At 43.0% G+C, this 25,812-nt stretch overlaps 1 protein-coding gene across 14 annotated transcripts in view; it reads right to left on the reverse strand.

Moving 5' to 3' along the window:
* LOC120936435 (thyroglobulin-like) overlaps positions 1 to 24,872 on the reverse strand; it is a 115,028-nt gene extending 90,156 nt beyond the window's left edge. For all 14 annotated transcript variants that reach the window (XM_040348759.1, XM_040348764.1, XM_040348760.1 and 11 more), the window contains exons 1-3: positions 24,767 to 24,872; positions 16,703 to 16,866; positions 13,846 to 13,954 (exon numbers count right to left, since the gene is read on the reverse strand). In XM_040348759.1, the coding sequence (XP_040204693.1) occupies positions 13,846 to 13,954; positions 16,703 to 16,866; positions 24,767 to 24,809 (316 nt within the window). In that variant the 5' untranslated portion in view covers positions 24,810 to 24,872. The remainder of the gene's footprint in view (positions 1 to 13,845; positions 13,955 to 16,702; positions 16,867 to 24,766) is intronic.
* Between the last annotated feature and the right edge of the window lie 940 nt (positions 24,873 to 25,812).

Genomic DNA, 25,812 nt, shown 5'->3' on the forward strand with positions numbered 1-25,812 from the left:
ACTGTGAACGATAATAGAGGCCCAAGGGAGTATCCCGTGGTAGAAGAGCAGACTTCGGTGCGCACACCTCTAGTGGTGTAAAAGGCTCAACTCCAGGCCATAGCACGGACAGCCTAAAACCAATTAAACACTGTATGTTCACAGGCTCAGCAGGGTAGAGGTGACATCAAAATCTCCACATCAAATGGTCATGTTGAAAGTGAAAGACAAGGGCAGATATGGCATAATACTGTGACTGCAGGTATGGAAGATAATATATCACATGCACATGCACTCACATGGAGGCCTATAGCAGTGGGCCTATCTCCTGCGAACAGCGAGTTCGTGCGATCCGTCTTGATAGGTGCACTTCCTCTATCTTTCGTTACCACCTAGGCATCCACTGGGTGTTGGGTGCTCGGAGGGGTATGTAAACATAGAGGAAGTGCACCTATCAAAACGGACAAAACTTAAAAATCAAAGGGTATCATGCCAAAATAATAAATTCCACATCTTTTCCACCCAGCCACTAATGCCAAGCTTATCGATCCCCGATCCATAGCTGATGCTTTCGGCCATTACTATAGCTCATTGGACAATTTAAAAGACGACACTACAACATCCCAACCTACTGCTGAGGAAATAAATTCCTTTTTGAACGACATTAAATTGCCCACTCTCTCCCCATATCAGTTGTTGGCTCTCAATGCCCCCTTTACAACAAGTGAATTATCAACAGTAATATCAAAATTGCCTTCTAATAAATCGCCAGGTCCGAATGGTCTCACGGGAGATTACTATAAACAATTCCAGTCAATTATAACACCCTACCTGACTAATGTATGTAATGATGCTGCCTCATCTTCCTCTCTCCCCCCTGAAATGCTCAAAGCTCTTATCATCACCCTAAAGTTGAAGAAGAAAGGAGAATAGCAAATTCAGGCGTGATGATAGGGAAACAGTCCTGCTCCCAAACGTAACACTTCTCTGCGCCACTCCTGCTTGAGTGGGATTAGTGTACCCAGACAGTCCTCTCTCACTTACCTGGCAGCCGGAGTATCACTCGAACATTTGTAGGATAGAGTCCCTGCCACAGACCCTCCTTGGTGAACTTGAACTTGAGGAAAAGTCTCTGCCACAGACCCTCCTTGGTGAACTTGAACTTGAGGAAAAGTTTCTGCCATAGACTCTCCTTGGTGAACTTCAGGGAGACACCTTTGCCACAGGCCCTCTCTGATTTGTTGTTACAGAGGCGATCCTCCTTAGATGAATTACGCCTGGATCTTCTTCAACTTGTCGCCCAGGTACCGACTGATAGGTGATCAATCCTTCAGTGTCCGGCTACCTTGATCCCCGGTGGTTTGTCAAGGCCCTTTTGGACCGCCAGCCTCTCAGGCCTTGTACACACGAGGGGATATCCGATGAAAACGGTCCGCCGGACCGTTTCCATCGGATATGTCCGCTGGCGGATTTTGATCTGATGGCTGTACACACCATCAGATCAAAATCCCCGCGGAAAACATCCGCAGTGACGTGTCCGCGCCGTCGCCGCGACGATGACGCTGCGACGTGCGCGACCCTCGAAGGTAAATACTTCCACGCATGCGTCGAATCATTTTGACGCATGCGAGGGATGGGGATCGGACGGACTTATCCGGTGAGTCTGTACAGACGACCGGATTAGTCCGACGGACAGGTTTCCAGCGGATAGATTTCTTAGCATGCTAAGAAATTTTTATCCGCTTGAAAACCGGAGAAAACCGGAGAAATCTCTGCCGAAAAATGTCCGCTAGGCCCTACACATGACCGGATTTGTCTGCTAGAACTGATCCGCGGATAAATCCCAACAGACAGATCCGGTCGTGTGTACGAGGCCTCAATGGCGCTCCTCAGATGGACTCCCCACCGAACAGCAATATAGCTTGGGATCCTCAAAGGTGGGAACCCAGTCACTCACTGGGTCCCCATCGCTGTTCAGATGCTCCGGGTCAACATGGTCCTGGAACCCTGAACACCGCGTGGCATGCACGCCCCCAGCCAGGTAGGCCATAACGCCGGGGCGCTGTGATGTGGTCACCCTAAAGGTGGGTGCCACACTCGAAGAAGAAGACCCAGAACCAATGGCGTCTGGCTCATAAATACCCCTCCCCAACATGCACAGCGATGCCAAACCCCCCTGATTGGCTGCTGGAAAAGAGCACCCAAATCTCGACTCCACTGCTGCCACCTGCAGTACCGGGGTTGGAAGAACACCCCAGCACAACAGAATAAGCCTACAGCACAGCCAAGCTGAGACAGAGACCCTGTTTTGCACATAACAATTTGGATCAGAGTTTAACTACACTCTGATCTCCCTCTAAATGTAACTAGCACCGGTACTATAAAGTACACAAGTGCTACATACAGAACAGCAATGGAGAGACCACAAAAGGGAGAACAAACAATAAGAAGAGGGGTTTATGGTGTCTGCATGCGCCTGTGTTATTTTTTAAATTGATCCCTGTTCCTATGGAGTCCTGAGGATGCTGGGTCCAGGCTGTACATAGGGTCACAGTTTTTCTTCATGCTGACACTTTCCCTTGCCAGTGTTAAACACCATCCCCTGCCACTCAACTGTCTAAAGCCAAAGCCTATACTACCCACTGAAGCTCTTCAGGTAAATCTTTTGTATAAACTGTAGCTATTCAAATTTTCCCTATAATTCTAGAAAATAAAGCTTTTGTTTTTGCCTTTTTCACACATTTCTCTCATCCACATAACACATATGCCAGAATAGACCATATCTTAACACCTACGCCTCTTCTTCCTTATATACTTAGTGCTCACTTCAAAGATACAGCCCTTTCAGATCACTCATTAATAATCATATCTATCTGCTCTAATGCTCTATGCAGAACGAGAGGCATTTGGAGACTCAACGAATCCATCCTTTCTGATCCAATTAGAGTTGAGGCAATTAAAGCGGTTGTATACCCAAATTTTACACTTGTACCTACAGGTAAGCCTATAATAAGGTTTACCTGTAGGCAAAATGAATATCTCCTAAACCTGTACGGTTTAGGAGATATTCCCTGTGCATGCTGACGTCGGCGGTGCATGCGCTCTGAATGCCCCAGCTTAAAGGGTTTGTAAAGGTAAAAATTTTTTCCCTAAATAGTTTCCTTTACCTTAGTGCAGTCCTCCTTCACTTACCTTATCCTTCGATTTTGCTTTTAAATGTCCTTATTTCTTCTGAGAAATCCTCACTTCCTGTTCTTTTGTCTGTAACTACACACCGTAATGCGAGGCTTTCTCCCTGGTGTGGAGGACACTCTCTACTTTGCAGATAGAGTAAGGAGCTGTGTGTTAGTGGGCGTCCTGACACTCCTGCTCACCCTCTCAAGAGGCTTTCTCCACACCAGGGAGAAAGCCTCACATTACGGTGTGTAGTTACAGACAAAAGAACAGGAAGTGAGGATTTCTCAGAAGAAATAAGGACATTTAAAAGCAAAATCGAAGGATGAGGTAAGTGAAGGAGGACTGCACTAAGGTAAAGGAGGGTCTGTGGCAGGGACTCTATCCTACAAATGTTCGAGTGATACTCCGGCTGCCAGGTCAGTGAGAGAGGACTGTCTGGGTACACTAATCCCACTCAAGCAGGAGTGGCGCAGAGAAGTGTTACGTTTGGGAGCAGGACTGTTTCCCTATCATCACGCCTGAATTTGCTAATCTCCTTTCTTCTTCAACTTTACTTTCCTCACCACAAGTTTACTGTTTTTACCCAGCTGGGTAATAAAGAGCACAGCAAAAAGGAAATCTGTCTAGACATTCCTTTACTTCTACTACATGCAATACGCATCATTCACCCCTAGGAATTTCGGAGGAGCCACAAGGTAACACGCCACCCAAAAATCCAGCAGTTCCTAAACTAGATCTCAACTTAATCCTCACTACACAAGCTGATAAGGAAATCCGCTGGACCAGCAACAAATTCTATTTACACACAAATAAAATGGGGACATTTAAAACTCTAAACTCCCCCCCCCCCCGAGTCCGGGTCAATTCTGTACCCAAAATCAGAATTTCGGGTCAACCTCCCACAGCCAACCGCGTCAAAATTCTAGAGGCCTTTCACAATTTTTTTTACAACCTCTACAATTCACCCACTCAAATTGATAAAGACTCAATTACTAGGTACTTCCCAACCCTTCACACCTAAATTTACCTGAAACTGCCTTCACTGTGGAGGAGGTTATAGAAGTCATTAAAGGTCTCAAAACATGTTCAGCTCCGGGCCCTGATGGATTGTCCATTCCTTATTATAAGACCTTTGCAGAAATCTTAGCTCCACATTTAACAAAAAAATGTAATGCCTAAACACTGGGAGAACCCTTGGATGCCCAACTCAACACAGCATATATCACAATTATACCTAAACCTGATAAAAACTCTGAAGAAATACTGTCCAATTTCACTAATAAATAATAATGTAAAGATCATGACAAAAATTATGTCCAATCGTTTAGCTTCCTTTATTAATACAACATACATAAAGACCAAGTAGGATTCATCCCAGGCAGACAGGCTCCTGACCAAATAAGAATAAATGTGATCTCAATACTTCAATCTAACTGGGAGGGGGGCACAAGACAGCAGGGGTTTCTTCTGGCCATAGATCTTCAGAAGGCCTTTGATACAGTTTCTTGGCCTTATATTTTTGCCCCCATAGAACATTGGGGTTTTGGAGAATGCTTCAAGGGTCTTCTACATTCACTCTACTCTCATCCTAAGGTGCAAATTCGCCTACAAGGACATTATTCTAAACCAATTAACATAGTAAGAGGCACTAGCCAAGGGTGCCCACTCTCCAGGCCAGAATTTCCCCCAAGGCCACAGAGGCCAGGCCTCCAGGCGCAGGGCACCTTTGGGCGGCAGCGCCAGCGGCATGGAGTCTCCAGATGGCCGGAACATACAGTTAAGGGCAGTAAGTTGCTGTGTGGGAGAATTGTGTGGGGGAATCCGCTCGCTCGTTAAGCGATTGTGGCGATGTCGCCAAAATCACTTGTCAAATGCGTCCCCCCCCCACATACCTCTCTCTGCTGGCTCTGTCTTCGGGACTCTGTCCTCCCCCCCGCCGCTGAGTCTGTCTCCTGTCCCTGTCGTCGATGTACACAGTGAGAGGGGTGAGCTGTGCTCTTCCCATCTCAGCTGTGACAGGAGTTCTAGCACAGTGCTGTCTTATTGCCTCAGCCATCCCCTATAGCAGCATTCCCCACATCCAACCAACCGGTGCTGGACACCACAATGAAAGAGATGCTCATCTTGCTGCAAAATTCACTCCATGTCAACATCTTATCCATGTTCATGAAATTCTCCTAAGAGATGCACTCCATGGGAAACAAAATTCCCTTTTAGGCAACCAAGTGGGTGCAATCACAGATACAGTGAATGATTTGGTTGACGCGCATGAGCACACACGCGATGAGCACCTGTGGATGAGAGCAAAAATGGCGCACCTGGAGAACAGGTCACGCCGCAACAATGTAAAAATACGCGGCATACCTGAGAGCATTCTGCCACAGGATCTGGCGACTGATTTCCACCATCCTTCTTGAATTATCTCCCATGGAAACAACAATTGATCAGATTCACTGCTTACCGAAACCTACTCATCTCCCTGAGAAAGTCCCCTGTGACGTTTTACTGAGAATTCATTTCTATCACATGAAAAATCAGCTTCTGTTCAAAGCAAGGCAGATGGGTCACCTACTAGCACCGTATACCGATTTGCAATTGTACGCTGATGTGTCGCAATATACCCGACAGCTCAGACGCCAGCTGAATACAATTACAAAACCTCTCAATAATTATAAAATCCCCTATCAATGGGTATTCCCTACAAAATTGCTGGTCACCAAAGACGGAAAAAAGCACGCCATTCGCACGGTTGAGGAGGGCCTCCAGATGCTCAAATCCTGGGAATCATCCCAGTATCGGATAACCAGCTACCGGCCCACCAGAACATCAACAACTCCTCTGTGCCCGGGAACACCAAAACATCAAAATGAGTGCTCCTCAAGATATACTTAATAATAGCATTTGCTCCGGCTCGGGCGCTACGCTTCTTGTAGCCAGCTCACAAACTTTTACCTCACCAAAGCCTGCTGGTGAGGTAACCCAATCCTGCTGGTATACTTCGATTCCCCCATCCCAGTTTATTTTGCCCTTGTTCCCCCTTCCCCCTTGTTCTCAGGCAGGCAAACTGTTTATTGTTTACATAATTGTTGACTGTCTTATTCTCTTGCCCTCCTGAGAGCCACCTCCAAAGAACACGCAAAGGACTACTACTACTGACCCGCTGCTGCATCTACTCAACAAAGTCCGACGCCATCATAAACGCTGTGCACGGAATCGGTCCTCAGCACCTTTAACTCCGTCCAATTGTAAGTACTCTAGTCACACGCTACAGCAGACTTCCATCATAAGCCACAATGCCGAAATTCCTGTCACTAAACGCCAAAGGCTTAAACCACCCTGCAAAAAGAGCCTCACTATGGCGCACGGCTCATGATTCACACTGTGAAGTGATCTGTGTACAAGAGACACATTTCAAGATCAATGCGGAACCTCAGTGCTCCAACAAAATCTTTCCCCACATCTTTAAAGCCTCCGGCCCCCAAAAGAAGAACGGAGTTCTAAGAGAAGTCAAAAACACTGTATCCTTTGCCCTCCACGACAGCCTCGTTGACATTGAGGGAAGATACCTGGTCTTAGACTGCACACTGGATAACACCAGGTATACCCTAGTGAACTTATACGCCCTCAATAACCGGCAAATTCAATTCCTACAGAAACTTATGAAGAAAATAAGCAATTTCAGACAATGTCATCTTATCCTCTGTGGAGATTTTAACCTTGCGCCAGACAATCTCATGGACACTTCTTCCCAATCCAATAGATATTCGTCTCCAATGGGATCGTTCCTCAAGAACATTGATTTGTACGTTGTTTGGAGGTGCCATCATACCACTGAACGTGACTTCACGTTTTTTTCTCACCGGCACAACTCATATAGTCAAATCGACTACTTCCTGGTAGACAAATGGCTATTACCCAAAATTTCTGACTCAAAAATTTCCACAATAACATGGTCAGATCAGGCCCCCCTCACCATTAATGTTGACACCCTGCCAATTGCCAATTCAAAAAGGTTATGAAGGGCCACTGCTTCCATTCTACAGTCCCCCAAGTATGCTGCATACCTACGCGATCAACTGGAAGCATTTTTCACCATCAACAACAGTGTCAGATAGTGCTACCCTTTGGAATGCCCATAAGGCATTCATCAGAGGTCTTCTAATACAAATTGGGGCTAGGGAGAAGAGGATAAGGGGGCAGCATCTGAATTCCCTCACATCATCCATTAAAGACCTGGAAAAGAGCAACCAATCTAACCCTGATCCCAATAACAAAACAAAACTTAAAAATCAAAGGGTATCATGCCAAAATAATAAATTCCACATCTTTTCCACCCAGCCACTAATGCCAAGCTTATCGATCCCCGATCCATAGCTGATGCTTTCGGCCATTACTATAGCTCATTGGACAATCTAAAAGACGACACTACAACATCCCAACCTACTGCTGAGGAAATAAATTCCTTTTTGAACGACATTAAATTGCCCACTCTCTCCCCATATCAGTTGTTGGCTCTCAATGCCCCCTTTACAACAAGTGAATTATCAACAGTAATATCAAAATTGCCTTCTAATAAATCGCCAGGTCCGAATGGTCTCACAGGAGATTACTATAAACAATTCCAGTCAATTATAACACCCTACCTGACTAATGTATGTAATGATGCTGCCTCATCTTCCTCTCTCCCCCCTGAAATGCTCAAAGCTCTTATCATCACCCTACCGAAGCCAGGTAAAGAACCTACATCGCCCCCAAATTTTAGGCCAATTTCCCTACTTAACACCGATACAAAGATATACACCAAATTAATTGCCACCAGACTATCTGATGTAATGCCATCTTCGAAACACAAAGACCAGTCTGGCTTCACAGCAGGTCGTAAAACGTTTGACGCCACGCGTAGAATCATAAACATCATACACAGCGCAGAGTGCTCCAGGACGCCTTCTCTGCTTCTGCCATTGGATGCAGAGAAGGCATTCGACAGGGTGCATTGGACCTACCTCCGGTGCGCGCTCTGCAAATTCGGTTTCCAAGGCCGTATTCTTTCGGCAATAATGGCCCTATATTCGTCTCCCTCGGCCCAAGTATATTCGGCAGAAATGTTATCTAAACCATTCTTTATTTCCAACGGGACCCGACAGGGGTGCCCCCTATCACCTCTTATATTTAACTTAATCATGGAGCCTCTCGCTGAACACATAAGAGAAAACCGACTTATTTCTGGGTTTCGCATTGGCCCCTTAGAGCACAAAATAAATGTATTCGGTGACGATGTGATCCTGATTTGACCATTCCCACTGTCTCCCTGGCTTCGGCACAAACAGTCCTGAGTAGATTTAGTGCTCTATCCTATTACAAAGCGAATGTTAGCAAATAACATATTCTTGATCTTGGCCTGGCAACATCCTTAGAAATAAGTATTCATACGCATGGACTGACTCAGGTATCTCCTATTTGGGCATCATACTTACCAGATCTGTGAAACAACACTTCAACAGTAACTATGTTGATCTTAAACACCCATGACCTGACCAACCTATCCAAATACGAATTTACATAGACTGGTCGACTAGTGGCCTTCAAAATGATGGTCCTGCTCAAAATATTATATCTTTTTCACACATTGCCCATTCTTGTTCCCTGTTCGTACCTCAAATCCCTTCAATCAGTCATCCATCACTTCATATGGCAAGGGAAAAAAGCTAGAAGCGGACATGACAAGCTCATTAAACATAGAATGGTCAGTTGGTCAGGGTATATTGATTTAAAAGACTACCACAATGCCACGATACTGACACAATTAAAAGACTGGCTTGCCGCGAAACCCACAACATTATGGAGTCACATAGAATCCACTCTGATCCCGGGAGGCAACCTTAAACGTTGGTTGTTTAGTACAACTGTGATTCCCCCCAGACATAGGTTTCTTGCCCAAACCATCCAGGCCTCAGTTTCCGCTTGGAAAACACTCTGCCACTCCAAATGGTCACACACAACCTCCGAAGCACTCCAAATTCCTCTCGAAACACTACGTCTAATTACACCGGACCAAATCATACCCAGTTGTATTACAGAATGATTCACCTTGACTTCAGAGCTACATGACAAATTAGCGCACAAATCATTCGCACAAGTCCAAGAAATATGAAAGGCAATGCCCAAAGACTTTTTGATATATCATAGAATTTTTCAGTGTGTGTCCTCCTGCCCTCGCCTGGAGGGAGCAATACCTACTGACATATGGAACTACTACTTTTCCAATAGCCAAAAATGCAAGGGTATTTTCCTAATATATGCAACCCTACATGAAAAAAGGGTATTTACCAAATCTCTACCCTTCAGGAGATAGGAGGAGGATTTACATAAACAATTTACTGATCAGCAATGGCAAAAGGCCTTAAATTCTATCTATAGGCCCACAAAGTGTGCGTCACTCTGGGAATTGACACAAAAATTAACACTGAGGTGGTATCTAACACCTCAGAAACTAACTACATTTCAATTCATCCCTACCCCCTCTTGTTGGAGACTCAATGGGCAAAATGGTTCACTGCACCACATATTTTGGGCCTGTCCACACCTGAATAAGCTCTGGTCAGATGTATCTGACTTGTTATCTAATAATACACAGTCACAGTGCAAAATCACACCACAATTGGCCAATTGGTATAGATTCGATCCCACCGAACTTTAGAACAATAACTACCCATGTACTGCTAGCAACTAGACTACTGATCGCCAGATTTTGGAAGACGGACAAAATCCTGACTATTGGTGATGTGACCGATTTAGTACAGACACGCTACTCTTGCGAATCCTTCATGGCGACTAAGCCAATCACGCGTTCAAAAATTCTTGCTCGTTGGCTTCCCTGGAATAATTGGTATGAAACTTTTGTAAATGTTTGACTTAACTGATGTATTCTACCTTTGTGTTCTCTCCCTCCCTGCCTACCCCTCCCCCTCCACTATAGTGTATTAAAGTGAAGGTGCTGTCTCCCACCCCCTGACACAGATTGGTCGCATATGGGGTGTCTGGGGATGTAGTGAACAGCAATCTGACCCTACAATTAACATGTTTACTGATTAACACTGTCGATTGCGGTTCACAACATGTTTTGTTATATCTTTGTGAATGGTGAATATCTTATGGTTCTTTCTCACTATACGACTCAAATATGTAACTATGTATGTTTGTCTACAAAAGTTAATAAAAATATTTAAACAAAAATCCAAACATTCAGGGGGTAACCTGTGGAGACCAGGTCCATAAATGCAGTTTGTTTGTAGATGACATTATTTTATTTGTTACATCCCCACTGACTTCACTACCAAACATTTGCCAAGTCCTAAATTATTTTTCTAAGATATTAGGTCTTAAAGTAAATTATACAAAATCACAATCACATCCTAACATTTCGCTTCCCCTTCCAAGTGTTTCCCTACTGAAGCAGTCATTCAAATTTGAATGGCATGACTCTTCTATCAGATACCTAGGCATCACACTGACAGCTCGCACGGAAACTCTCTACAATAACAACTACCCGCCACTATATAGGAAATTGGAAAATGATCTTAAAACCTGGTCCAAACACGAATTGTCCTGGTTGGGCAGGATCAACTCGATCAAAATGACTTTACTCCCGAGAATTCTCTATTATTTCAGATCCCTCCCCATTCCTGTTAAAAAATCACTTAAAATCACTTCAGAGCAAGATCCTCAAATATATTTGGGGTACCAGTGGCATATCCCAGAACACTCTATTTCTTTATAGACGTAGGGGAGGACTGGGTCTTCCAGATTTACACAAATACTTTATAGCAGCAAGATTAGCACAGGTCTCATCGATGTACTCCAAGTCTGACAAAAAGGTGTTAAATCAAGATTGAAAATCAGGCAGTACCCTGCTGTTCCCTTGATGATCTTTTATGGTGTGCACCCAAGAAACGACCACCTATAATGGCTCCTACCCTTTCTCAATCTTTTGCGCTATGAGACAGATTTAGGAATCATCCGGCTCTTGTCTCTACAGGACGCCCTCTAGCACCTCTATTCAATAACCCGGATTTTCCCCCGGGTCTAGACGTTGAGGCATTCAAGTAGTGGATGGATAGGGGATTATACTGTAAAGCAAATTTCTTTAATTCTGGGGGTCCTATTACCCTTAACCACTGCGTCAAAATATTAAAACTCTCGGACTCTGAAAGATTGCGCTTCCGTCAAATCTTACAATTCTTAAATCACCTATGGAGGGATAAACCATTACCGCTCCAATTTACGAAATACGAAACTTGGTGAGTCAAGCTGTGGAGCCAAGGGGAGACATTTCTGTGATATACTCGTCCCTCACTCACCCTACATTGAAATCCTCTTATATGACAGCTTGGGAAACAGACTTCCAATACAGCTGGGACCTGGACACCTGGCATAAAGCTTGCTCAAAGTCAGGGATCCTCAAACTATGGCCCTCCAGCTGTTTCGGAACTACACATCCCATCAGGCATTGTAAAACTCTGACATTCACAGACATGACTGGGCATGATGGGAATTGTAGTTCCTGAACAACTGGAGGGCCATAGTTTGAAGACCCATGCTCAAAGTCCTTTAAGGGTACATATATCTAATGAAAGCTAATATCAGGGTGCATCTTACCCCCACTAAATTAGCTTCCATATATCTATCTTCAGACCCTTCTTGCTTTAGAGGATGCCAACTTTCAGGATCAATGGCCCACATCTGGTGGGAATGTCCTAGGATTCACCCCTTTTGGAGCAAAGTTTTTAACTTGATCCTCAGAGTGACTGATTGTCGGGTTCCCAGGTCCCCGTCTGTAGCTCTTCTAAATGCACATATACCTCAAATACCTAAGACTACGCAAACATTAATCCATTTTCTTCTCACAGGAGCCAAGATAAGTATAGCTAAGGCGTGGAAGAAACCGAAACCCTTCCTTCCAGATGTCAAACGAAAATATCTTGGATAATGACCCAAGAAAAATTAGCTAGTATGCTAAATAACACAATCCCGAAATTTAAAAAATGATGGGAACCATGGGCTAATTATATTGGGATATCACTTAATCAAGATGTTCCATCGGTCTCTCATTCCCCAACAGCATTAAATTAGGCACGTACCCTCTCTCCTTTTCTCTTTCTTATTCTATTCCCAGTTCTCTGCTTTACTTTTTTTAATTTTTAATTTAAGGTAATATTCCTGGAGATGTTTCTAAGGAACATATTTTCATGTTATTTATCTAATGTTATTGGATAGTTAAGTTATAGATTAGACAAGTTATAATCCTGTTTATTAGGTTATATGTTTTGACAAGAGAGGCTCTGGGGGCTACAATGTAAGTCTATGAAAGAGACTGGGGATTCCCTCTTTGGGCACATCATGATCCCTATAGGGGTGCCACGGAGAGACGAGGATCTTCACTCTTTAAAAGGCCGGTTCAAAGAGGCCTCCTTGCCGTAGCCTAGTTTTACAAGTAATTTTTAGAATGTTTAATGTTATGATTTCATAATTTATAAGATCCTCTCTTCTTCTTATTATTATTTTACAGGATATTAAATATCATTCCTTCATCATCATCCTCCGGGATGTACCATTTATATATTTCAATGTCTTATGATATACTTTATGCTTTTTGAAAAATAAAATATTTTGAAAGAAAAGAACAAACCTACAGTCCATGTCTTTCTTGGGCTCGCCTGTATACTGCTGTTAAGAGTATATAGGGCCTGGGGGCCCCATGCCTTTTTCTTTTTTTTAATTTGGGTGCGAGTTCCCCTTAATATACATACAAGACCCACAGGGCCTGGTAATGGGCTGGGGGAGGAGGGGGGTACCCATGCCGTTTTTCTCAATAATTTTCATCTATATTGCCGGGACTCAACATTACATTAAAGCCGCAAGCAGTTTTAAATTACTTTTATTCCTTTCAAAATGTCATTTTGTGCAGGGACTGTTTTAAACACGGGAAACACGCGCCACTTCACAGGCATACTATAGACACCCCCCAGGTACAAAATTTAAAGGAATATTTCACTTTTATTTTTTCACTTTAATGAATGAATGACTTGTATAGCGCAACGCATGCGAACTGAATCGCTTCTGGGCGCTTTTTCCAGCCAGTATCTGCTTGGCTGGTGCAGTCATATTTACCCCGTAGGATCATGACACGCTAGGGACACACATATATACATATATACTGGGCCAATTTGGACGAGATCCAATTTACCTACCAGCATGTCTTTGGAGTGTGGGAGGAAACCGGAGTACCCGGAGGAAACCCACACAGACACAGGGAGAACATGAAAACTCCAAGCAGATGGTGTCGTGGTTGGGATTCGAACCAGCGAACCTTTTGCTGCTAGGCGAAAGTGCTACTCACTGCACCACTGTGCTGCCCTTTAAGCATCATTAAAATCACTGCTCCAAAAAACAGAAGTTTTTAAAACTTTTTTTGTATTGATATACGTCCCCTGGGGCAGGACCCGGGTCCCCAAACCCTTTTTAGGACAATAACTTGCATATTAGCTTTTAAAATTTAAAAATTTCTCAGGTTCGAGTCCCATAGACTTTAACGATGTTCGAATGTTCACGCAAACTTTCGGTCTGTTTGCATTTTCTGGATTCGAACCCTTATCCCTAGTATGTGTCTTAAATTCTATGCTTAAGACTTACCTGTATGGGAACTGGACGGTTCTGCAATAATTGACTTCAGGTTATAAGGATCCATTGAAGCTTTGTTGACATCTCCACTATCTAAGAACATGGCATCTGCTTGTCCATCCTGAAATAAGTTTGTTAATAAATCATTTTTTTTACTGGCAGTGAACTTTTGTAGTTTATTATTAAGCATAATAAAAACAACAGCTACCATATGGTGTCCATGATAAAGGTAGCTGAAAATATTCTGAAGTATTTAAATGCCAAATAATATAAAATAGTATTGGCTTCATAAGTTATAAAACAGTCTGGAGTCTCAACTATAGCTCAGTTTCATTTTGTTAAAGAGAGAGGAAAGGTTTAATGATGTATTTTTCCTCCTTAGGGAACGGTTTTCTCACGTTGTATCCCTATGAGACCAGGATAATAAATTGGGATGTAGGCAGGGGTTAGTATCCCTTTAGGGAAACCACTCCCCTGGGTGGACATAGTGAGTGGGGCTAGTCTATCTTTTATAATCCTAATCCAGAAAAGCCTGTTGCAGATGATGGTAGGAAAAGGCTACTCTGAGTATACTGATATTTAACCACCTCAATACTGGGCACTTTACCCTCTTCCTACCCAGGCCAATTTTCAGCTTTTAGTGCTGTCACACTTTGAATGAGAATTGTGCAGTCATGCAATACTGTACCAAAATTACATTTTATATTTTTTTAACACATATATAGCTTTATTTTGGTGGTATTTAACCATCACTGAGATTTTTTATTTTTTTTGCTAAATAAATGAAAAAATACCCCAAATTTTGAAAAAAAAATGTTTTTCTTAGTTTCTGTTATACAATATTGCAAATAAGTAATTTTCCTTCTTCACTAATGTGCAATGGCAAGGCTGCACTGATGAGAACTGATGGGGCTGCATTGATGGGCACTGAGAGGGACCGATGAGGCAGCACTGATTTAGACTGATGAGGTGGCACTGATCACCTGGATTGATGGGCACTGAAGAGGAGGCACCGACAAGACGACACTGATGGGCACTGATAGGCGGCACTAATGGGCACCAATAGATGGCACTGATGGGCCCTGATAAGGGACACTGATGGGTGTCACTGATGGGTCTTTACTGATCATCAGTGCACTGATGATCAGTGTGCTGATTGTCAGTGTAAATGCTGTATCCACTGTGCCCTGTGAGATCGGCTCTCGTTGTTTCAGTGTGAGGAAAGGAGAGCCAATAACTGGCTCTGTACATTGATTTAGCACAGCTGATGGCCCTGTGATCCACTGTGTCCAAGGGACACAGCAATCACAAACACTTCCCAATGCACACCTCAGGGGCCATGTGGGAAGCACATTCTTGGGAGGACATCCAGGATGTCCAAGGACATCCTCCCAGAACTAGAAATCTGCACTGTAGATATATATTGTGTGGTTAAAAGAAAAGTATGGACTTAAAAAAAAAAAAAAAACAACTGATCACTCAGTTCTTCCCTATGCTCTGAACAGAGAGCCATGACTGTCAGTCACTGGCTCTCTGCTCTGCACCTCCAATGCCCACTAGCGCACTGGGCTGTGGAGGGAGAAGGAGGTGCTTGCTTAGGCTCTCATTGGCTTGCTGAGAGGCTGAGCCAGGAGTTAGTCTAGGCATCTAGGTGGATCCCAACTATATGGGCAGGATTTTTTTAGAGCCTGGATCGGCTCCGTGACGTCAGAAGCTTTGGCTATACTTCTCCTTTAAGCTTGCAGCCTTAGGAATTTAACCATCTGGGGTAGGCACATAACAGTCTGGGTGGAGAACCAACTTATGGAGGACCTATAGTGAGGACTGTAGAAGAGTTGAATGGCCATCCAGTGTTAAAGTGGTTGTAAAGGTTGAAGGTTTTTTACCTACATGCATTCTATGCATGAGGGTAGAAACCTTCAGTATGCAGCTCCCCCTTTGGCCCCCCTTATACTTACCTAAGCCTGGTCCTGATCCAGCGATGTGCACGAGAGTGGCTGCTCTCCTGGGTCTTTACCTCCTCGTTGGCTTAGACAAAGAGAAGAGGAGAAGAGGAGAAGTCAGGAGCGCCGCCGGGGGACCAGGGAAGAGGAGGATCGGGGATGCTCCTGTAAAAACTATTGCACATAGCAGGTAAGTATAACATGTTTGTTATTTTAATTAAATTTTTTTACCTTTAATATTACTTTAATGTTGGACTTGCATTGTGCATAATTATGTGGGCACTGCTACAGTAAAAACATTACTTACATTCCTTATTTTGGGAAGTGGCCTGGAGGGTGTGAGTGACTGAATATGGCTGAGGTTCCCCATGCTAAAGATGTGTGTGTACCCTTTCTTGTTCCTCAGCATGAGGATGGTGGGAAGGGCCGTTTGCCAGTATTATCATTTCTGGCAAGGAATTAGGGCTCTGCTAACAGGGGCAAAGTGAATTACCCGTTGGAGACCTTTCCCATCTCTTTGTGTTTCTCTTAGTACTATCACCTCACTAGTAAAGGAAGTAAAGGGAAATCTCAACTCTATATCTGGACCATGTATATAGAGCAGTTTTCTGCTCAAGAATATGACAGTATATATAAAAGATGAGGCTGGTGGATACAGGTTTATACAGTAGCAGTTCAGAGAACAATATTCATACCAAATATAACGTGTAGAATTTTGTCTAACGTAGTCTGATCAGTGATATCTGACTTCTAACTATCTGATATATGATATTAATCTTTTCAAATTTCACACTGCCCTTTACTGTTTCATGTATAAATACTTAGTATAGTATTGTAGTTATACTGTAGCCCCCTGAATATCCTTACTGTGCAGTGCGGCAAAACAGTGTTGTGTTATGACTGTATAAATCAGCAACAATTATTACCTTTATAGCTGTCATACAGGCCTCAGTGGAGGATCTAAGCACACACACAAGGTTAATCTTCGGGACATTGCAGGATCCCACTAGATCATTGCACTTTTTCTGCTCAAGATCTGATATCACACACCACCGGACTTGTCTTGCACTTGGTGCTGCAAAGCTCAAGCCTAGATCATAGTAAATATAAAGAAATATAATAATGAAAATAATGATAATATACATATGTTGTTGTATAAGTGTCAAAAAATAAAAGCAATGTGGTGTTAGTTTGGTCATAAAAGATAACAGCATAATTTTTTTTTTAAACTGATTAAATATTATATTACTTTTGGTCACGTTAATGCTTTCAATTCTAGGACCCGTAAATTACAAAACTTTATACAGCACATGACTTCATGAAATTTCCAAAAACACAGGTACAAAATAAAAAAATAGATTGAATAGATTTGAAAGATCCTCAAAACACAGATTTACTCTTACCCCCCAAATTTGCCTACTGTATGCTAATATCCCAGATGTCCCTCCCCTTGTAGCAGATTGTTTCACTCTCTCTGTAGCTCCATCCAATGGATGATAGCTCTTAATTGGAGATCAGGTACTTTAATATGGTCACAGGTACTAGACAGGATGGAACTATTGAAATTATCTGATAGAATCTACCACACACTTACCGACACCCTCCATATATTTGATAACAAATGGTCATACTGGACAATCACACAGTGATCCCAGTGTCATCCCCATGTTGCACCATGATAAGGTTATTTCTCGATATTGATGGACTCAATAAGATAATCTTCCTAATATAACTCTATCATACCATGACCTTCTGTTATACTGTTTTATATTCCTCTTGAGACGGTTTCATATATATTGTCTATGTTTGTATGCAATCTAAAATTTACAATAAAAACTTTTGTAAACAAAAAAACAAAATAAAAAAATAAAAAAACACACAGCATGTAGAAAGAGGGCATCTCCCGAGGCACTTTAGCTGACTTTAGTCTATATGAGCTCTCCTAGGAAATAGTAAGAAGAGGTTAAAGCCCTGTACACACGATCGGATATCTGATGGAATCTAATTCGATGGATTTTTTTTTGTCGGATATCCGATGAAGCTGACTTTCATCAGTCTTGCATACACACTATCAGACTAAATTCCGACCGTGCCAAAACGCGGTGACGTAAAACACTACGACGTGATGCGAAAAATGTAGTTCAATGCTTCCGAGCATGCGTCGACTTGATTCTGAGCATGCATGGATTTTTCACCGGCATATTGCAGTAATTTGCAGTAACGCAGTACATACATTGGTGCTTTGCAGTGCCATTAATTTTTTTTTTTTTAAACTTTACATTTTTATTATTTTTGACAAAATACATTCCAATATAGATGAATACAATTAATTTGTATTGCTTATCATATTGCATAGAACAAATAATAACACAAATTGAGGAATGAATAACCAGACGTAATAATAACTTTAAGGTACAATATCTGAAGTTTGATATCCTGCTACCGCCCATCCCAAGTGGGATCATACTGTAGGCAGGAGCTGGTCATCATATACTCAAATTTTTAGGAATAAAAAGAAGAAGAGGGGTCTATAAGAAATTCAATACCTTGGTGTATCATATATCGCTATTCTATATTCAAGTAATTGGAGGCTCTCGGGTTGTTTATCCAAACTTGCCATTTTTTTTTAAATAGTGAAATTTTTGAATGCTAACGTCAATTCATATTGGGCCTGAGTGTTTAGACTTATAATGACATTTGACAAGTTAGGAGCTTATGTGCATTTCCACATGTTGGCAATGGTAAGTCTCGCTGCTATTAGGATACAGTATGTGATACTATTGTTCTATAGCAATGTGGGTATATATCTAGATTTCATCCTAATAATGCTATTGTCGGTGTCAGTTCTGTCAAGTTACCTGTAAGGTCTGCAATAAAGGAGGAAACTGAGTTCCAAAAACTTGAAAGGTTCTTGCATGACCAAAGAATATGATATAGGTTTCCCACTAATTCCTCAACCCTCCAGCAGATGGGAGAGACAGAAGGGAATATTTTGGACAATCTATAAGGTGTCAGATACCATCTGTTAAAGCGGTTGTAAACCGCATAAACTTTTTTTTTTTTTCCCCAAACCTGCAATGCAAAAGGCATAATAGGCTAGTATGCACCGCATACTAGCCTATTATGAAATACTTACCTCGGAACGAGGTGTGTACCACTTACCTGGTCCACGCCGAGCAGGATGTCATCTTGCTCCGGCGTGTCTTCCGGGTATCGCCGCTCCAGCGCTGTGATTGGCTGGAGCGGCGATGACGTTACTCCCGCACGTGCGCGCGGGAGATTTAAAATCGGCAGGGTCCGGCGGATGCCGGTCCTTCAGCCGTGGATTCCCCCCTGCGCATGCGCCGCCCGCATTGCGGGGGGAATATCTCCTAAACCGTGCAGGTTTAGGAGATATTCTCCTTACCTACAGGTAAGCCTTGTTATAGGCTTACCTGTAGGTAAAAGTCCAAATAGTGGGTTTTCAACCACTTTAAGCTTTTTTTATGAATTATCCCATGTTCTATACATTAGGATGCTTTACTAGGCCTTTATGCCTTTGTTCCCATGTAAAGGTTTGTGAAAAGTCCTTTTCCCATTTTAACATGTTGGGATTTTTTTCTTCTGGGGAAAAAGGGGAGAGAAGGTTGTAGAAAAGCCTAATTCCTCTTAGGCCTAGTACACACGAGAGGATTTATCCGCGGAAACGTTCCGGAGGTCCGTTTCCGCGGATAAATCCTCTGGCGGATTTTGATCTCATGGTTGTACTAACCATGAGATCAAAATCCCCGCGGAATTCCGTCCGCGGTGACGTGTCGTGCCGTCGCCGCGATGATGACGCGGCGACGTGCGCGACGCTGTGATATAAGGACTTCCACGCATGCGTCGAATCATTACGACGCATGCGGGGGATGGATTCGGACGGATTGATCCGGTGAGTCTGTACAGACCAGCGGATCAATCCGTTGGACTGGATTCCAGCGGATCGATTTCTTAGCATGTCAAGAAATTTTGATCCGCTGGAAATCCATCCCCGGGGAAAAAAATCCGCGGAAAATGATCCGCTGGATCGTACACACCAGGGGATCTATCCGCTGAAACCGGTCCGCGGATCAATTCCAGCGGATCGATCCTCTCGTGTGTACGGGGCCTTACTTTTTGAAATTTGTGGTGTGTGAAATATTGCCATATTTCTGTTGGGATATCAATATTGTCAGAAAGCTTTATATTTTTTTAGATATGCGCATTTGCTGAATTTCTTTTCCACTATGTCCTTGAAGTGTGCTGGTAGACAATTATAAGTTTGGTCCATTCTTTTGTTATATTTATTAAACGATTGGCTATAATCTTAGCATACATTTTTATGTCTACATTTAGTATGGATATAGATCAGTAATTTAAAGATAATATTGGTTCTTTGTCTGGTTTTGGGATGTTAATTATTAATGCTTCTAACATCTCCTTAGGGAATTGGCTAGATAATGCTGTTTGATTGAACATTTTGGTCAGATGTGGCAATAGTATTTCACTAAATGCTTGGAAATATTCTCCTGAGAGACCATCTATGCCTGGGGTTTTGTTTTTAGAAAGGGATTTTATAACTTTGAAAGTTTCTTGTAATGAGATTGAGTTGTTGATTTGTTGTAGATCTTGGAGACAGGATGCTGCAGCCATGAGGTTTGGCAGAGTCTGCACGAGACTGACTGGGACCAGTAATCCACCTTAATACAGCTAGCATGAAAAGACTCCTTGGCCCGGATTCAGATACCAGTTACGACGGCGTATCTCCGGAGGTCGAGTTGCGGGGTCGTATCTTTGCGACTGATTCATAGAATCAGTTACACATAGATTTTCCTAAGATCCGACCGGCGTAAGTGTCTTACACCGTCGTATCTTAGGCTGCATATTTACGCTGGCCGCTAGGTGGCGCTTCCGTATATTTACGCAAGGAATATGCAAATTAGGTAGATACGCCGATTCAGAAACGTACGTCCGCCCGGCCCATTTTTTTACGTCGTTTACGTTAGGCTTTTTCCGGCGTAAAGTTACCCCTGCTATATGAGGGGTATCCTATGTCGAATGTTAAAAATTTTACGTCGTTTGCGTAAGTCGTTCGCGAATAGGGCTACAGCCCTATTCGCGAACGTAAGTTACGTAAGTTACGTAAGTTACGTTCACGTCTAAAGCATTGACGATTTGCGGCGTAATTTCAAGCATGCGCACCGGGATTCTTTTTCACGAACGGCGCATGCGGCAAATACGTCAAAAAACGTCAAATACGCGGGGTCACACTTAATTTAGATAAAACACGCCCACATCATGCACATTTGAATTAGGCGGGCTTACGCCGGACCACATACGTTACGCCGCCGTAACTTAGGGTGCAAGTTCTTTCTGAATACGGAACTTGCTCCCTAATTTACGGCAGCGTAACGTATCTGAGATACGTTACGCCCGCCGAGAGATAGTCAGATCTCTCTGATTCCGGGCCCTTGACTTGAGAGGCCCTTATAGTCCCAATAGCTCCAGGCATTGAACAGGGGGCATTCTGCAGCCATGAGTGGTCAGTCCACTTCAGTAACTGGGAGACCCAAGAGCTTTTTTCATCACAATGCCCTCCCTTGCACAGGCCTACTCAGACAGTGTTGCTGGAGGAATGCCTGAATGCTTGATAGCGGGAAGAGGGGGGGCACAGGGACACAATGGTTACTGCTAGTTGCTATAGCCGCCGACAGTAATCGCACATAAAAAACCTGAAAGGCTGGTTGTACCCAAGTCGATTGATGGACAATCAGTGAGCTCATAGATCAAATTGTGATCTATGTATGGCCAGCTTTAGTGTTTTCAGCCATCAACAGGAAGTGCTTTACTGTCAGGTTCTCCAGGTAAGCAATTTTGTAAGAGGGTGACAAACTTGTATATGCTGTATTCAGTAGGAAATTAAACATACATACTGAAAAATTGATTTAGGGTTTACATACACTTTAAATAACTTGATGACTAATCATATGAGCAATGTCAATCATTAAACAATTGGGGTTTCAAAGTCAGCCTATTTAATATCATATCAATATACAGTAAAACCTTGGTTGGAGAGTAACTTGGTTAGAGAGCGTTTTGCAAAACAAGCAAAATATTTTAATAAATTTTGCCTTGATATAAAAGCGATGTCTTGATTTAAGAGTAGCGTCATGGCACAACTGAGTATAAAAGAGAAGAGAGGAGCCTCTAAGTGTAGCAATATGGTTACATTTAACCACTTGCCGCCCGCCAATGACAGATTGACAGCGGCAAAGTGGTTGTAGAATCCTGACCGGACGTCATATGACGGCGATCGTTGTTGCGGGGTGTCAGTCTGATACCCCGCAACACCGATCTCGGTAAAGAGTCTCTCACGGAGACTCTTTACCACGTGATCAGCCGTGTCCAATGACGGCTGATCACGATGTAAACAGGAAGAGCCGTTGACGGCTCTTCCTCACTCGCGTCTGACAGACGCGAGTAGAGGAGAGCCGAACGGCGGCTCTCCTGACAGGGGGGGTTCGCGCTGATTGTTTATCAGCGCAGCCCCCCCTCGGATCGCCACATGGACCACCAGGGAAGCCCACCCTGGACCACCAGGAAAGGGCAGATCCCCCAAAAAAAGGCTAAAAAATAAATAAATAAAAGGCTGTAAAAAAAAAAAAAAAAAGGGGCAGATCAAAAAAAAAAAAGGCTCAAAAAAAAAAAAAAAAGGCTGTAAAAAAAAAAAAAGCATTATAAAAAAAAAGATGCCACTCAGTGCCCACAAATGGGCACTGACTGGCAACATAGGTTAATCAGTGCCGCCCCAGTGTCCATCAGTGCCACCCTACAGTGTCCATCAGTGCCACCCCACAGTGCCCATCCATGCCCAGTGCCCACCTATCAGTGCCCATCTGTGCCACCCATAAGTAGCCATCAGTACCACCCATAAGTGCCGCCCATGAGTGCCCATCTGTGCCGCTTATGAGTGCCCAGTGCCACCTATGTGTGCCCATCAGTGCCACCTATGTGTGCCCATCAGTGCCGCCTATGTGTGCCCATCAGTGCCGCCTATGTGTGCCCATCAGTGCCGCCTATGTGTGCCCATCAGTGCCGCATACAAGCGCCGCCAATCAGTGCCACCTCATCTGTGCCCGTCAGTACTACCTCATCGATGTCCATCAGTGCCATCTCATCGGTGCCCATCAGTGCCGCCATATCAGTGCCCGTAATTGAAAGAGAAAACTTACTTATTTACAAAAAAATTAACAGAAAAAAATTAAAACGTATTTTTTTTCAAAATTTTCAGTCTTTTTTTCGTTGTTGCGCAAAAAAAAAAAAATCGCAGAGGTGATCAAATACCACCAAAATAAAGCTCTATTTGTGGGGAAAAAAGGACGCCAATTTTGTTTGGGTACAGTGTAGCATGACCGCGCAATTGCCATTCAAAGTGCGACAGTGCTGAAAGCTGAAAATTGGCTTGGGCGGGAAGGTGTATACGTGCCCTGTATGGAAGTGATTAATGAAGGTACAACATTTAGCAACTTATTGCTACACTTAGCGGTGCCTCCCTTCTCTTTTATACCCTGTAAAAAAAATGCTTTGATATACAAGTGCTTTGGATTACAAGCATGTTTCTGGAACGAATTATGTTCGCAAACCAAGGTTTTACTGTATACTAGATTTACAGTTGTTCCTAAAACTACCTATGGGCTTAATAACCACTTAAGGACCGCCTCCTGCACATATATGTCGGCAGAATGGCACGGCTGGGCACATGTACGTACAGGTACGTCCTGTACTAGTACCCAGCCGTGGGTCGCGGGCGCGCGCCCACGGCGCGCACCCGAGACCCGGTTCGAAGCTCCGTGACCGGAACTGCGGGTCCCGTGGACCCGATCGCCGCTGGAGTGCGGCGATCGGTCCCCGGAGCTGAACAACATCGGTCCCCGTTCTTCACTGTGACGGCTGCATCAATCGTGTCATCCCTGTTATAGGGGGACACAATCGATGACGTCACTCCTACAGCCACACCCCCCTACAGTTGTAAACACACTTCAGGGAACGCATAACCCCAACAGTGCCCCCTAGTGGTTAACTCCCAAACTGCAACTGTCATTTTCACAATAAACAATGCATTTTAAATGCATTTTTGCTGTGAAAATGACAATGGTCCAAAAAATGTGTCAAAATTGTCCGAAGTGTCCGCCATAATGTCGCAGTCACAAAAAAATCGCTGATCGCTGCCATTAGTAGTAAAAAAAATAAAATGCAATAAAACTATCCCCTATTTTGTAAATGCTATACATTTTGCGCAAACCAACCGATAAACGCTTATTGCGATTTCTTTTACCAAGAATAGGTAGAAGCAGGGCTTTTTTTCAGGGGGAACTCAGTTCCAAAACCCTTTGGTGCCTGTTCACCACAATCACTTGTAAACACAGAAGTCTGTTTTTTGTGTTTACAAGTGACAGCTCTGCACTCTGTGTGTAACCCCCTGAACTCTGCACCCTTTAAGACCCTATTACTGTTTGTGAAATCTGAATGGGGTTGTGGTTGGGTTCCTGCACGTATTTTCTGAGAAAAAAAGCTCTGGGTAGAAGAATACGTATCGGCCTAAACTGAGGAAATTTTTTTTTTTATATATATATATTTTTGTGGGATATTTATTACAGCAAAAAGTAAAAAATATTGCATTTCTTTTTAAATTGTCACTATATTTTTGTTTATAGCGCAAAAAATAAAAACCGCAGAGGTGATTAAATACCACCAAAAGAAAGCTCTATTTGTGGGAAAAAAAGGAAGCCAACTTTGTTTGGGAGCCACGTCGCACAACCGCACAATTGTCAGTTAAAGCGACGCAGTGCCGAATCGCAAAAAGGGGCAAGGTCCTTTAGCTGCATTTTGGTCCGGATCTTAAGTGGTTAAGTGCACCTTTGTGTTTAGCTGCACATATCTATGTGAACATTGCTGAAATTCCCACATAGAAATATAACAGCTGTACTTACCAATGATGGTGAAAAATAGGGCTGTTTGGTAAATCAGAGCCATCCTTCTCAGTGCCTTCTGTGCCTCGCTATAGCACTTCAATTTTCACATATTGTCACAGCTCACCCTTTTTATATGAGATGATGAGTGGGCGAGTGTGCAGACCCATTGTCCTTGACCATTGGTATCTGTAAATAGACACTGTTTTCTTTACACAAAGACATCTCTAAAACACCATACGAGTCCTGCCAGGTCTAATTTTGGATTGTTCATCACAACCAGTACTGACAGAAAAAGATTTCGCTGCTCTTTTCAAAAAGTTATGTTCCTGGCTATCATGCTGATTTAATTGATTCATTACTTTCTGACTCCCTGACCCAGGAAAAATATTTAACAAGATCTGATCTACATTATGTACATATATAAATAAATTGCAGCAATAAAATTTGTCTTATATCAATAAATAAGATAAATAAATTAGGTTAATCGGTGCTAGCCACAAATCCCCTGTAAACATCTCATCAGTGCACATGAAGAAATAACATATTTTACATACATATAAATTAGTCAATAAATACATAAAAAAAATCCCTTGTGCAAACTTCAGTGCTAATAAAAATAAATTATTTAACAAATCAATTCTCATATACTGTACATATAGTTTGATCATTAAATAAATATATAAAAATTCCCATGTGCATAACCAATCACATAAAATTAATGAATTAATTGCAGAATTTAATAGAATGAAAACATGGTGAATGCAATCATTAAAGTGAAACCCTAAAAGAGAAGTTCCACTTTAGCACCTCCTTCCCCCCTACTCTTTCACTTTTGGGGTGGTTGGGTTGGGGGGGGGGTAGGCACCTAGTTTTAACAGGTACCTGCTCCTACTTCCGGTCTAGCCACCTAGGCAATTAGAGCAGAATTCCCCCCCACTACTTTCTGGGATGTGTCACGGGTTCCAGAATGCTGCGGGACCATTCACAAAGTGCAGTGTGGTTTGCACATGTGCAGTGGGAATCCAACTGTGAAACCACAAGGAATCACAGCCTGCTTCTTGTAG

Source organism: Rana temporaria, chromosome 4 (assembly GCF_905171775.1).
Source record: "Rana temporaria chromosome 4, aRanTem1.1, whole genome shotgun sequence".
NCBI classification, from domain to species: domain Eukaryota; kingdom Metazoa; phylum Chordata; class Amphibia; order Anura; family Ranidae; genus Rana; species Rana temporaria.